The sequence below is a fragment of the Procambarus clarkii genome, chromosome 63, assembly GCF_040958095.1.
Source record: "Procambarus clarkii isolate CNS0578487 chromosome 63, FALCON_Pclarkii_2.0, whole genome shotgun sequence".
NCBI lineage: Eukaryota > Metazoa > Arthropoda > Malacostraca > Decapoda > Cambaridae > Procambarus > Procambarus clarkii.
The window spans coordinates 6,918,892-6,934,573 of NC_091212.1; the positions used below are offsets into that span (position 1 = coordinate 6,918,892).

General features: G+C 47.0%; 1 protein-coding gene across 1 annotated transcript in view; it reads left to right on the top strand.

Moving 5' to 3' along the window:
• Window positions 1–4,551: 4,551 nt before the first annotated feature.
• Window positions 4,552–15,682, top strand: part of LOC138354471 (protein slit-like) — a 71,605-nt gene continuing 60,474 nt past the window's right edge. Inside the window, exons 1-2 of the mRNA XM_069308675.1 lie at window positions 4,552–4,667; window positions 7,629–7,700. Of these exons, the coding sequence (XP_069164776.1) occupies window positions 4,582–4,667; window positions 7,629–7,700 (158 nt within the window). The 5' untranslated portion in view covers window positions 4,552–4,581. The remainder of the gene's footprint in view (window positions 4,668–7,628; window positions 7,701–15,682) is intronic.

The window sequence follows — 15,682 nt, forward strand, 5'->3', positions numbered from 1 at the left end:
CAATCTTGTGAGGACCCCCTGACCCCAATCTTGTAAGGACCCCCTGACCCCAGTCTTGTGAGGGCCCCCCTGACCCCAATCTTGTGAGGCCCCCCTGACGCCAGTCTTGTAAGGTCCCCCTGACCTCAGTCTTGTGAGGGCCCCCCTGACCCCAATCTTGTGAGGCCCCCCTGACCCGTCTTGTTAGGACCCCCTGACCCCAGTCTTGTGAGGGCCCCCTGACCCCAATCTTGTGAGGACCCCTTGACCCCAATCTTGTAAGGACCCCCTGACCCCAGTCTTGTGAGGGTCCCCCTGACTCCAATCTTGTGAGGACCCCCTGACCCCACTCTTGTGAGGCCCCCCTGACCCCACTCTTGTGAGGCCCCCCTGACCCCAGTCTTGTGAGGCCTCCCTGACCCCAGTCTTGTGAGGCCCCCCTGACCCCAGTACTGTGAGGACCCCCTGACCCCAGTCTTGTGAGGACCCCCTGACCCCAGTCTTGTGAGGCCTCCCCTGACCCCAGTCTTGTGAGGCCCCCCTGACCCCAGTACTGTGAGGGACCTCCCTGACCCCTGTCTTGTGAGGCTGGGTGGGGTGTGTGGGGGGGGGGTGTTGTGGGGCTGGGAGGAGGGGGGAAAGGTTGTAGAACCGGGAGGAGGGGGGGGAGGGGTTGTGGGGCTTGGAGAAAAGGGGGGGGTGTTGTGGGGCCGGGAGGAGGGGGGGGTGGATCAGATAACCATCTACCCCCCTCCTCTCACCTGTACACCTCCCGTCACTGCCCAGGATAACCATCACTGGCAAACTGTGGCTCGGGAAGAACAGTATTGTCCACCCGTCACCCCAAGTCTAGTCTTATCAGGGCTGGGGATCACCTGATGGGCCTGGGGGTCATCTGATAGGGGGCCGGGGGGTTCACCTGAGGTGTTCAACTGATGGGACTTGAGTCACCTGCTTGGATTACCTGTTGCAACCCGTCGTCAGAGTCCATTCCATTCAGCGGTCGACCCCACAGACGCATTCATCAATTTCAACATGCTGTTCATTCAAAATAGGAATTTTCTCAGTTATAAATTAATATTGTTATATATTAGCATATTGTGTATATATAAGCATAGGTTAGGTTAGGTGTTTAGGTTCTGTTGGCGATTATTTGTATTTGTAGTCCGTGGGTGAAGCATTTACAGCGTTGTGGTTCGAACAACAGTCGTCAGTGAAGCACTTGTTCCGGAAGTGTTCGGATGTCATCAGTTGTGAGTCGTGTGTAAACCGTTTTTCATTCATAAACAGCGGGTTTGGCGGGTGCATGGAATGGTCTTTGGGTTTTTTGTTGATGAGGACGGGCTTGTGCTGTACCGTCTTGAGTACTGCTCAGTACTCACTTCCTCCTTCAGAGCAGGAGAGATTGCTGAAATAGAGGGAATACAGAGAACATATACGGCACGCATAGACGCAATAAAGCACCTAAATTATTGGGATCGTCTCAAAGCTCTCAAAATGTACTCACTAGAAAGGAGACGAGAGACATACCAAATAATATACACATGGAGAATACTGGAGGGCCAGGTACCAAATCTACACAGTAAAATAACAACGTACTGGAGTGAACGATATGGAAGAAAATGCAGACTAGAACCAGTGAAGAGCAGAGGTGCCATAGGCACAATCAGAGAACACTGTATAAACATCAGAGGTCCGCGGTTGTTCAACATCATCCCAGCGAGCATAAGAAATATTGCCGGAACAACCGTGGACATCTTCAAGAGGAAACTAGATAGTTTCCTCTAAGGAGTGCCGGACCAACCGGGCTGTGGTGGGTATGTGGGCCTGCGGGCCGCTCCAAGCAACAGCCTAGTGGACCAAACTCTCACAAGTCGAGCCTGGCCTCGGGCCGGACTTGGGGAGTAGAAGAACTCCCAGAACCCCATCAACCAGGTATGAGCCAGTTGGTGAGGACGGGCTGGTGTTGGCGAGGACGGGCTGGTGTTGGCGAGGACGGGCTGGTGTTGGCGAGGACGGGCTGGTGTTGGCGAGGACGGGCTGGTGTTGGCGAGGACGGGCTGGTGTTGGCGAGGACGGGCTGGGTAGGCTTTTGGGGGCTCAGGGCTGGACGGAGCCTCCTTCAGGGTAACGTGTGTGATCTGCAGCCTGCATGTTAGCCCTGGAGGCCGAGGCAGGCCCTGGCAGGAGGAGGAGCCGAGGCAGGGTCACGGGGGAGCAGCGCCTTATCGGAGATGGAAGCATTAATCTCATCAGCGTGTCAGCTTTCATCTTGATTGTCACGCCGCTGGCGCTCTCTTATTCAATTTATATTAAACGTTACCTCCGTAGGGAGAGTGGGGGAGAGTGGGGAGAGTGGGGGAGAGTAGGGAGAGTGGAGGAGAGTTGGGGAGAGTGGGGGAGAGTGGGGAGAGTGGGGGAGAGTAGGGAGAGTGGAGGAGAGTTGGGGAGAGTGGGGAGAGTGGGGGAGAGTTGGGGAGAGTGGGGGAGAGTAGGGAGAGTGGAGGAGAGTAAGGAGAGTAAGCCGTGGTGCTCACCTTACTCTACTTATGGTGTTAAATAAGGTACTAAGTCATGTTAAATAAGGTACTAAGTCATGTTGTTACTTCAGGTTTATTTCTCATTCCTTGGCGTCGTCTGTTCTGAGTGCCGCAGTTTGTGTTCTCGTTAGGCGTTGTCGTAGTGCCTCTGGGCAAGGGGGGGGGGGGGGTGGCGAACCAATGGCACACGTGCCCAAAGTGGCACGCCGGCAACTATGGCTGGCCTTGCAGTTCTGATCTTGATGTTCATATTTATTAGCATTAGTATTATTATTTGCTACCACAAACGTGGCCAGACATTTACAATGCTAACCAACATATATACATGTTCGTCTGTCCTCCATGGGCAGGGTTAAAGTTCTGTTAAAGATATCGTTCAGTGATTTGTTGAATATTCCTAGAGGTAGTCATGCCGGCTTGGCGTCAGTGGACGGGTGTGAGAACGTCAGGAACACGTTTTGAACGCGTCGCAGACCCCGTGTTCGGTTTGATAACAGTGGCATTGGCATTGGCTTCGCTCTGCTTATATATATATATATATATATATATATATATATATATATATATATATATATATATATATATATATATATATATATATGTTTCTTCTGTTGTTTGCAAATAATGTCTATTGCTTACAGGGTTTCTGAAAAGCTTTTAGTTATTTAGATCTCTCTCTGATACACTTTTGTTAATAGTAAAGCACTAAATATACACTTAAATATGTAACAGAGGCACATAAGACGTTCATTATTATATAATTATTGCTACTAAATCATTCATTTTTATTTGGTAAAAACTAGAGTTATTAATAACCCATAACTCCTAAAGCTGTACCGGTTAAGACACTTCAGAAGATGTACTGCTTTGCCTTATCAACATTATTTAAGAATACTTTCAAGCATTTTGTTATCTTTCTCCATAAAAAAAATGGTAAAATACAAATTGAATATAGTATAATCTGCTCCTCAAATTTCCCCACGGGCACGAGAGATATAATTATTTAAAGGATTATGGCCATTTTTGGGGCACTCGCTTTAAAAAAAAAGGTTCGCCAAGCCTACCCTAATCCAGCCTACTGACTTCTCGGGCATATTTCCCTCCCCCCTCTCCCTCTGCCCCCATGCCGCAATAGGCTGTATGATCAAGTTGAAAGTTCAGATTGGGTTGTTAGGAAGAAAGAGAAGCTCAGGAACCAGCTCTTCCTCGCACCGACAGTGTTATTCTGTACAAGGTGTACACCTGTACACCTTGTACAGGTGTACAAGGTGTACACCTGTACACCAGTTGCAGAGTTCTCCTGGCAGTATGGGTTCGAGTCACTTCTGGGGTGGTTTGAGTTTTCAGTTGCATATATGCCTGGGGACCATTCAAGCTTGTTCGCATATGTATATATATATATATATATATATATATATATATATATATATATATATATATATATATATATATATATATATATATATATATATCACAATTTTCAAGGCATTTTATACGAATGTCGGCGCCAAAGCCTACCGATGGGAGGCCTGGTCGGTGACCGGGCCGCGCGGACGCTAAGCCCCGAAATCATCGCAAGGTAACCGCAAGATATATTATAGTATATGCTGTATCTAGGCCACCACAGGCAATTAGAACAAGTGAACAATCAGAGAACACTGTATAAACATCAGAGGTCCGCGGTTGTTCAACGTCCTCCCAGCGAGCATAAGAAATATTGCCGGAACAACCGTGGACATCTTCAAGAGGTAACTAGATTTATTCCTCCAAGGAGTGCCGGACCAACCGGGCTGTGGTGGGTATGTGGGCCTGCGGGCCGCTCCAAGCAACAGCCTAGTGGACCAAACTCTCACAACTCAAGCCTGGCCTCGGGCCGGGCTTGGGGAGTAGAAGAACTCCCAGAACCCCATCAACCAGGTATCAAGGTTGACAAAGTATGGTTGGGCTCCGGTAAGTAAGTGAGTGAGTGAGTGAGTGAGTGAGTGAGTGAGTGAGTGAGTGAGTGAGTGAGTGAGTGAGTGAGTGAAGGAGCGCGGCGTGTGATCCACCAGACTGTTACTGTATGTGTCGTTACAGGCTGCTGAACGCCAACAGGATCTCCTGCTTGAGGAGGGACGCCTTCACCGACCTGCGGAGCCTCAACCTGCTGTAAGTGCCACTCAGACCTCACCTTTCATCAGGTACCAGAGGGGGGCCAGATTCACGAAGCAGTTACGCAAGCACTTACGAACCTGTCCATCTCAATCTTTGGCGGCTTTGTTTACAACTATTAAACAGTTAATGAGCTCGGAAGCACCAGGAGGCTGTTTATAACAATAACAACAGTTGATTGGCAAGTTTTCATGCTTGTAAACTGTTTAATAAATGTAACCAAAGCCGTCAAAGATTGAGGAAAGATGTACACGTTCGTAAGTGCTTGCGTAACAGCTTCGTGAATCTGGCCTCAGGTGTACAACGTATATTTTGTCTTACCTCTCCCCTAGTTCTCTTCCCCCTCCCAGCCCCCCCCAAAATGTGGTTCACCCCCTCCCTCCCCCCCCCCCCCCCCGTGCTGGGGACACGCTCCCCCCCCCCCACTGTACGAGCACCACTCGTCTTAAAATGGCTGTTGTTACCTCCCTTGTCAATTACTCTGCGAATTTTGTATCCCGTAATCATGTCTCTCTCCTAGCTCTTCTGTCTTCCAGCCACGTCAGGTTTAATTCGAGGTAGTCTTTCCGCGTAGCTCAGGCCTCTCATGAACAAATCCACAAGGGCCGTGACGAGGATTCGAACCTGCGTCCGAGAGCATCCCAGACGCTGCCTTAAATCGACTGAGCTACGACATGGTCAAAAGGAGTTGAAACCGAAGTTCTACTGAACTTACTGGATCCTGCAGCCTCTCCGAGACACAAACCAGGGTTTTACACAACTCCCCCCGTGCACTCGAGCTATGTCAATAGGCCGTTCTCCCTCTTCGCCCTTACTTCATTACACACAGAAAAGGATTTCTGTGTCTCATGCCTCTCAGTTCTGGGACGTGTCTAGTGGCATACCTTTTTGATGTGGGGCATCACGTTTGATGTGGTATCAAGACCAGATGTTGGTACCTCATCAACACTTTCTAGTTGATTCCTGTAGGATTTGATCGCTTAGTTGGCTCTCTTGGGACCAGCCTCCTGCGTCCTGCACTTAGTTTAATTCCTTTGCACTTAGTTGAGTTAAACTCACGAGGCCATTTGTTGGATCATTCATTTAGTTTGTTCAGGTTATCTTGTAGCCTCTTGCTCTCAGCCACAGTCTTAGTCCCCCCTCGTCAATTTGGCATCTTCAGTAAACATTGAGAGGAATGAGTCTGATTTACCAGTTTGTGTGTACTGTACTTCTGTACTGTACTGCTGTACTGTACTACTGTACTGTACTGCTGTACTGTACTACTGTACTGTACTGCTGTACTGTACTACTGTACTGTACTGCTGTACTGTACTACTGTACTGTACTACTATACTGTACTACTTATGTGTGTTCTCTTACACCAGTTCCTGATGTACCAGTTCCTGATGTACCAGTTCCTGATGTACCAGTTCCTGATGTACCAGTTCCTGATGTACCAGTTCCTGTTCTTCTTCTAGCCGGTGTGGCTGTACCTGCTGATTCTTAACTCCCTCCATTGTATAATATTAAACAAATTGCATTCTTAAAGAGTGTCAATTAACCCATTTTACATTATTAAACCACACATATATTTTTTTCATTTTTATTTATGCACTTTTATAATGAGAGATTATCGTGGGATATCTTAAACTCACTCACTCATTCTCTCTCTCTCTCTCTCTCTCTCTCTCTCTCTCTCTCTCTCTCTCTCTCTCTCTCTCTCTCTCTCTCTCTCTCTCTCTCTCTCTCTCTGTCTCTCTGTCTCTCTGTCTCTCTCTCTCTCTCTCTCTCTCTCTCTCTCTCTCTCTCTCTCTCTCTCTCTCTCTCTCTCTCCTCTCTCTCTCTCTCTCTCTCTCTCTCTCTCTCTCTCTCTCTCTCTCTCTCTCTCTCTCTCTCTCTCTCTCTCTCTCTCTCTCTTTCTCTCTGACCTTATTTTTCAAGACTTTTTTCCAGACAAATTTTCCAATGATCGTCCGTCTTGTTCCAAGGCCATTAGGATATTCTGACGTTCCTTATTCTCGCTGCCCCCGTATCCGGTTCCTGTCCCCTGACGCCCCCCCCCTCATCGCCAGGGGGGTCTCCCCTGACCCCACCTCTGGCCGTATGGCAGGTTCTACCCCTGATAAGTGGTGTCCCCTGTTCGCAGCTTCCCTGCGCTCCCCTGTGATAGAGTTGTGGCTGACCTGCTTATGGCGGAATGTCCAGTAGAGAGAGAGCGGGGGATGGTCTCTCTTCTTGGCCTCGTTACTTGGTAGCTCCTTGGCTTCCTCCTTCTCCTGAGGATTTCTCTGAAGACTGAGGAGACTGCCTCCTCTAAGAGCCCTCCTTGGCTTCCTCCTTTTATCCCTCTATTTCTCCATCTCTTGCATCTTATCCTTCACTCAGGTCTCTTTACTAAGCTGCATCACTGGATTAAGATTCAAGCCCATATCCCACACATCTGTTCCTGGGATATCCCTACCCCCACACCTGCTGTCCCTACCCCACATTCCACCCCCTATCCCACGAAGGTTGATGCATATATATATGTATATATATATATATATATATATATATATATATATATATATATATATATATATATATATATATATATATATATATATATATATATATGTCTAGTGTGAGTTGATATGTACCTGTACTGACGGCTGCTGCTGACCCCAGCACCTTCACAACGCGACCGCAACGGTTGACAGGACGTTGCTACGACGTATACGATTGTCAAACGTTGCAGTTAGGTTGTGTGGTGGGTGGCAGCCACGGGTGGGTGGCAGCCACAGGTGGGTGGCAGCCACGGGTGGTGGGTGGCAGCCACGGGTGGGTGGCAGCCACGGGTGGTGGGTGGCAGCCACGGGTGGGTGGCAGCCACGGGTGGCGGGTGGCAGCCACGGGTGGGTGGCAGCCACGGGTGGGTGGCAGCCACGCCCGTCTAGCGGTGGCGGGAACACTAACCTTCTGGTGGCGCCATTACAGGTCCCTGTACGATAACAACATCAAGACCATCCAGAACGGCACCTTCGACACCCTCAGCAGCATCCAGACCTTGTGAGTATAACCCGTGAGTGAGTATAACCCGATATACTCACCTTGTGAGTGAGTATAATGCCACGTCCTCTCTCTCTCTCTCTCTCTCTCTCTCTCTCTCTCTCTCTCTCTCTCTCTCTCTCTCTCTCTCTCTCTCTCTCTCTCTCTCTCTCTCTCTCTCTCTTTACCGGGCTATTCATGCCCGTGCCACTTCTTCGGGTGGCCTAATCTTTATCAGTTAATCTTCCTCTCTCTCTCTCTCTCTCTCTACTTCCCTTATTTAACGCTCTTCCTGATGACGACTTCTTTGTTTATACAGCTGTAGCGCTGCTATTGTATGCGCACGGCAGGATTGGGTAATTTATGCGCTGTGTTGGGGGGGGGGGTGCGTGCGTGCGTGCGTGCGTGAGGTAAGGTATGGTATAGCTATCACCAGAAAGCACTATATGCCATCACGACTATATATGATACTTGAAAAGGATATAAGGATTTGGGATTGGACGGAGGATAGGAATGGTGTCCAACCATTTGGGGAGTCGGGGATTGAACGCCGACCTGCAAGAAGCGAGACCGTCGCTCTACCGTCCAGTTTATGTCGTGTGTAGACGGTTTTAAAAGAGGGGAACTCGGCATGTATATGCAGGTGTTTCTGGATCAGCCCAGCTGTGGTGGTATGGGGCTATGCGAGCTGCGAAGGCTAACAGCCTGATTGGCCGTCATCAGGGGAGACTGATTGCACTCTTGGATGTTATAAGAGGAGTACAATGGAGAGCATCAACAGGTAGTCTAATCAAGTCAGTCTAATCAACAGGTAATCTAATCAGCAGGTAGTCTAATCAACAGGTAGTCTGATCAACAGGTAGTCTAATCAACAGGCAGTCTAATCAACAAGCAGTCTCATCAACAGGTAGTCTAATCAACAGGCAGTCTAATCAACAGTCAGTCTAATCAACAGGCAGTCTAATCAACAGGTAGTCTAATCAACAGGTAGTCTAATCAACAGGTAGTCTAATCAACAGGTAGTCTAATCAACAGGCAGTCTAATCAACAGGTAGTCTGATCAGCAGATAGTCTAATCAACAGGTAGTCTAATCAACAGGCAGTCTAATCAACAGGCAGTCTAATCAACAGGTAGTCTAATCAGCAGGTAGTCTAATCAACAGGTAGTCTGATCAACAGGTAGTCTAATCAACAGGTAGTCTAATCAACAGGTAGTCTAATCAACAGGTAGTCTAATCAACAGGTAGTCTAATCAACAGGCAGTCTAATCAACAGGCAGTCTAATCAACAGGTAGTCTAATCAACAGGCAGTCTAATCAACAGGCAGTCTGATCAACAGGCAGTCTAATCAACAGGTAGTCTAATCAACAGGCAGTCTAATCAACAGGCAGTCTGATCAAGAGGCAGTCTAATCAACAGGTAGTCTAATCAACAGGCAGTCTAATCAACAAGCAGTCTAATCAACGGGTAGTCTAATCAACAGGCAGTCTAATCAACAGGTAGTCTAATCAACAGGTAGTCTAATCAACAGGCAGTCTAATCAACAGGCAGTCTAATCAACAGGTAGTCTATAATCAACAGACAGTCTAATCAACAGGTAGTCTAATCAACAGGTAGTCTAATCAACAGGCAGTCTAATCAACAGGTAGTCTAATCAATAGGCAGTCTAATCAACAGGTAGTCTAATCAACAGGTAGTCTAATCAACAGGCAGTCTAATCAACAGGTAGTCTAATCAACAGGCAGTCTAATCAACAGGTAGTCTAATCAAGTCAGTCTAATCAACAGGTAGTCTAATCAACAGGTAGTCTAATCAAGTCAGTCTAATCAACAGGTAGTCTAATCAACAGGTAGATGTCAGGTGAGTATTTCATATTACTAGCCTCGGGAGCTGTCATAAATCTCAGAGTCCTGTTGATCTAAGACAGTGTACCTTCATTAGGTAAACTACGTTTAAATTCTTGTTGTCCGTAAACCCACTATGCCAAAAAGTTATGAAGAGTTGTGAAACGTGAATGGCCCGGTCCGTAGAGTTTATTATGCTGGAAGATTTATCTGTATATATACTGTAATTGGTAGTATGAGGTTCTTGCTGTCGATCTTCCAGGAGAAGTTTCCGGTTGCTGGAAGAGCAGACTTTGAATCACAAAATATTATTCCTCCTGCAATGTTTTTTTTTTATGTACTGGTAGCTAGTTGTAGTGCTGCTAGTTCTGCTTGTGAACGCTGAGTTCTGCTGAGGTTAGTTAGTTGTTTAATACGACAATCCTGAGCACTCCAGGTGCAAACTCTGTGAGCAGGAACTGGGGGCATGATCTCCCACACTACATCACCGAATGTCCAGTTATTAGACCATTCAGACCCGTTGGCATGAGGTACCTGGAGCTTTGTAATGACTTTATTCACTCCCGTGTTCTTGAAGATATCCTCATGGTGCACCCAAAATTTGCCAGTGCAGGCCACTGATCATATGGACCTGTTTCACTAACCATCCTGCGAGATGGGATATATATACTCTGAAAACTCACACCCCAGAAGTGACTCGAACCCATACTGCCAGAAGCACTCTGCATCTGGCGTACAGGACACCTTAACACGTCCTGTTTCATCACTGTAACCATCTACACTACACTATCTTCATCACTGTAACGTGGAAGTGGTGGCAGCGTGACATACAAATTATATGTAACGCTTTATCAACTTATAGTTCCAAAATAATTGGCCACGCCTAGCTCTCCACTTCCATGGGGGATAGTAGGGCAATCCCCGTGGATAGCTTGGACTACCCAGCTCCATGGTTCAGAACCAGTCCGTCCTCCTAAGGTTCCCCCTAACGTCAAGAAAACGGTCAGTGTAAAATGCCCTCACCTAACCTGCCAGAGGACCCAAAACAGAAAACGGGCCAGTACGTCACTTTCGTCAGCCGCTTCCATTTTCTAGTACGATCATTTTTGGCCTTAGGTAACGCATACGATCGAAATGCGACGTTCTGTATAAGAAGACAGATTGTATTTTGAATACCAAGCAACAGCCTGGTGGACCAAACTCTCACAAGTCGAGCCTGGTCTAGGGCCGGGCTAGGGGAGTAGAAGAACTCCCAGAACCCCATCAACCAGGTATCCCACACCGTCCTCATAAGGGGTGACTGAAGGCAACTTGGTCGAGTTGCAAATCGACCGGTTGAATGCTTATTGCATTAGTTTAGTTCATTTATTATGCACTCCATATAAATGCTATGAGTGATAATGGACCCTATGCCCATCATGTGAGTGGTAGTGGACCCTATTTCCGTCATGCGGTACTTTCTGGTGGTCCATCACTACATATTGGTACTTTTCGGTGGTCTATCATTACATATTGGTACTTTCTGCTGGTCTATCATTACATATTGGTACTTTCTGGTGGTCCATCACTACATATTGGTACTTTCCGGTGGTCCATCACTACATATTGGTACTTTGTGGTGGTCCATCACTACATATTGGTACTTTCCGGTGGTCCATCACTACATATTGGTACTTTCTGGTGGTCTATCACTACATATTGGTACTTTGTGGTGGTCCATCATTACATATTGGTACTTTCTGGTGGTCCATCATTACATATTGGTACTTTCTGGTGGTCCATCATTACATATTGGTACTTTCTGGTGGTCCATCATTACATATTGGTTCTTTCTGGTGGTCCATCACTACATATTGGTACTTTCTGGTGGTCCATCACTACATATTGGTACTTTCTGGTGGTCCATCACTACATATTGGTACTTTTCGGTGATCTATCATTACATATTGGTTCTTTCTGGTGGTCCATCACTACATATTGGTACTTTTCGGTGATCTATCATTACATATTGGTACTTTGTGGTGGTCTATCATTACATATTGGTACTTTCTGGTGGTCCATCACTACATATTGGTACTTTCCGGTGGTCCATCACTACATATTGGTACTTTGTGGTGGTCCATCACTACATATTGGTACTTTCCGGTGGTCCATCACTACATATTGGTACTTTGTGGTGGTCTATCAATACATATTGGTACTTTCTGGTGGTCCATCACTACATATTGGTACTTTCTGGTGGTCCATCACTACATATTGGTACTTTCTGGTGGTCCATCACTACATATTGGTACTTTCTGGTGGTCCATCACTACATATTGGTACTTTCTGGTGGTCCATCACTACATATTGGTAGTTTCTGGTGGTCCATCACTTCATATTGGTACTTTCTGGAGGTCCATCACTACATATGGGTACTTTCTGGTGGAAATTGATCTCCAAGCGTTGTAAATTGACCTCCAGGCGTTGGAAATTGACCTCCATGTCCTTGTCCTACAAGTCTGTTCTCTTTAGTATCTTGTATGTTGTGATCATGTCCCCCCCCTCGCTTTTTCTCATCTACATGCTTAATACTCTTCCCGGCTTGGTTGATATTTACTTCTCTAGCGTTGCAAGATTTAGTTCCTTTGAACCTTTACGGTTGTACAGGACGCCGGGATTCCACTTTTGTGGTCACGGGTTCGAAGTCCCGATGATCCAAGCGAATGAAAATTTCAGCCTCAGTTCTGGCACTGATGTTGTTTTGTGCTCGCCGAGTTGGGCAGAGTGCATGCCATCGGAGGATGAGGGGGGGAGGGGGGAGCTGGTGGTTGGCAAAGGTAGGTGTAGATGGCGCCTCTCTACACCCATTCCACCACGTGCCTCAGTGCCCGCGCGCACTCACTGCGCCGTGATTTGATACTCAGTAATCATGCACACACACAACACAGCGCTCACACTTAGCGCACACAACACAGCGCTGAAACTCGGGCGTCAGCGCACTGGCAGGCACAACATACTTATACTGTGCTCGCACACTTACTATGTAAATACAATGACCCATTGTCTCCGCGAACGTGTTTGTCTGGTCGTCGTGACCGCTCTAATGCATGTTCCACCCGGTCTGGGGTTGAGGCGTGTCATAGGTCAAGTGCAGAGCGATCCTACGTGCCGTTCCACCGCTGGGTACTCACCTGGTTGTGCTTGCGGGGGCTGAGCTTCGGCTCATGGGTCAGTTGGTAACTAGAGGAAGGAGGCCTTCGCAAGCCAGCAGGGAAATTGTTAACACCCAATAAAAGGAAGATTAGCCCCCTTGTCGACGCATGAGACAAGACTGTAATGTACATTAATTTATATTGATAATATTTATGGGGCTTGGGATCGATCTCGTGTCCCAGGACAAGGAAAGTACTAAAAGAAAATGACCACTTCAAGCAAAAAAATGCTTATAAACTCATGACAGGAAATTTTATTTCTAAAATACACACACACACACACACACACACACACACACACACACACACACACACACACACACACACACACACACACACACACACACACACTGGGAAGACTGGGAAGGCTGGGAAGACGGGACACCACGAGCGTAGCTCTCATCCTGTAACTACACTTAGGTAATTACACACACACACACACACACACACACACACACACACACACACACACACACACACACTTGGCGTAAAGAAGAGTTGGTAGCGGCAGGAGCGCCTCCGTGCTCGCCGCCCCCAGACAACAGACAGTCTCCCGCGCAAACTGTAAGTAAACACAAGACGGCACTGAGCCATTACGACAACACATGGAAGTAATGAGGACAAGGATTTAGGATAGGACATTGGTGAAAGAAATGGTGCCCGACCTCCTGGGTGGTCGGGGACTGAACGCCGGCCTGCAAGAAGCGAGACCGTCGCTATACCGTCCAGCCCAAGTGCCTGGACCCGCGCAAACTGTAGTGGTCTATTTTGGCGGGAAAGTTGGGTTGAGGCGGGCGGGAGGTGACTGCTGGAGGAGTCGCGCTGGTTTGTACTGGAAATTAAAATAGGATTACTATGGAGAGGCAGCTTGATGAATGTCGCCGCCGGTCATTAAAACTGGATTTGCTGGTGGCAGGTTGTAAATTCAGTCTCGTTTGCCCTCCACTCTGTTCACGGCTGGATTATTCTCGTGTGGTCGTGGCTGTCCTTCCTGATTGTCCTGGAAATTGCAGAGACTATCCGCGTCCTCGAATTTCCCGTCCTGAGTTAAAAATTAGTGTGGATTTTTATCTGAGGTTCACACATGACAGATACGATGGACGTATGCTGTATAAAACTCAGGGTTTGCGCTAGCCGTATAGAGCGTACTTCAAACTAAGGAAACAGGCATTGATTTGTATTTAATAACACGATTTGCATCCAGCCTGACGGAATACGTGACTATTTCTCATTCCCGAGAACGGGAAGTATCCCCCCAGCTTACGAGCAAGCTTACGAGCAAGTTTACGAGCAAGCTTACGAGCAAGAGCGAGCGCACTCACGCAAGCAGGGTTAAATAGCCAAGTGAGCACAATGTGTTTGTAATGTGTTATACAGTAATCACATAATTGTTATTGATGTAGTTATTTTTCGGTTCTCTGGTTCTGCCTCTTAATTTTCAGTCAACTGGTGTGAAGGTTCGAGAGCATATTGGGCACTCTCACATCTACATTATAGATGTGACACTATGACACTGGACAATCAGTTCACTATGGCACTGAACAATCAGTTCACTAAGACACTGAACAGTCAGTTAACTATGGCACTAAACAGTCAGTTCACTAGGACACTGGACAATCAGTTCACTAAGACACTGAACAATCAGTTCACTAGAACACTGAACAATCACTTCACTATGACACTGAACAATCAGTTCACTATGACACTGGACAATCAGTTCACTATGACACTGAACAATCAGTTCACTATGACACTGAACAATCAGTTCACTATGGCACTGAACAATCAGTTCACTATGACACTGAACAATCAGTTCACTATGACACTGAACAATCAGTTCACTATGACACTGGACAATCAGTTCACTATGACACTGAACAATCAGTTCACTAGGACACTGAACAATCAGTTCACTATGACACTGAACAATCAGTTCACTATGACACTGAACAATCAGTTCACTAAGACACTGAAGAATCAGTTCACTATGACACTGAACAATCAGTTCACTAGAACACTGAACAATCAGTTCACTAAGACACTGAACAATCAGTTCACTAGGACGCTGAACAGTCAGTTCACTAGGACGCTGAACAGTCAGTTCACTAGAACACTGAACAATCAGTTCACTATGACACTGGACAATCAGTTCACTAGGGCACTGAACAATCAGTTCATTAAGACATTGAACAATCAGTTCGCTAGGGCACTGAACAATCAGTTCACTATAACACTGAAGAATCAGTTCACTAAGACACTGAAGAATCAGTTCACTATGACACTGAACAATCAGTTCACTAGAACACTGAACAATCAGTTCACTAAGACACTGAACAATCAGTTCACTAGGACGCTGAACAGTCAGTTCACTAGAACACTGAACAATCAGTTCACTATGACACTGGACAATCAGTTCACTAGGGCACTGAACAATCAGTTCATTAAGACCTTGAACAATCAGTTCGCTAGGGCACTGAACAATCAGTTCACTATAACACTGAACAATCAGTTCACTTTGACACTGGACAATCAGTTCACTGTGACACTGGACAATCAGTTCACTGTGACACTGGACAATCAGTTCACTATAACACTGAATGAACTCTATCTAATGCCTTTTTGGCTCATTTAGGTACTCGTGTTTCCACCAAAGTCCCCATTGTTCGTGTATCATACAAGCCAAATAGTCTACCCATCAGAACTGACTATCCGTTCCCCCTCTGAGAATCTTGTGCGTCGTGTTCTCCATAGGATCCTGGTGTCCTCCATAGGATCCTGGTGTCCTCCAGAGGATCCTGGTGTGCTCCAGAGGATCCTGGTGTGCTCCAGAGGATCCTGGTGTCCTCCAGAGGATCCTGGTGTCCTCCAGAGGATCCTGGTGTGCTCCAGAGGATCCTGGTGTGCTCCAGAGGATCCTGGTGTCCTCCAGAGGATCCTGGTGTCCTCCAGAGGATCCTGGTGTCCT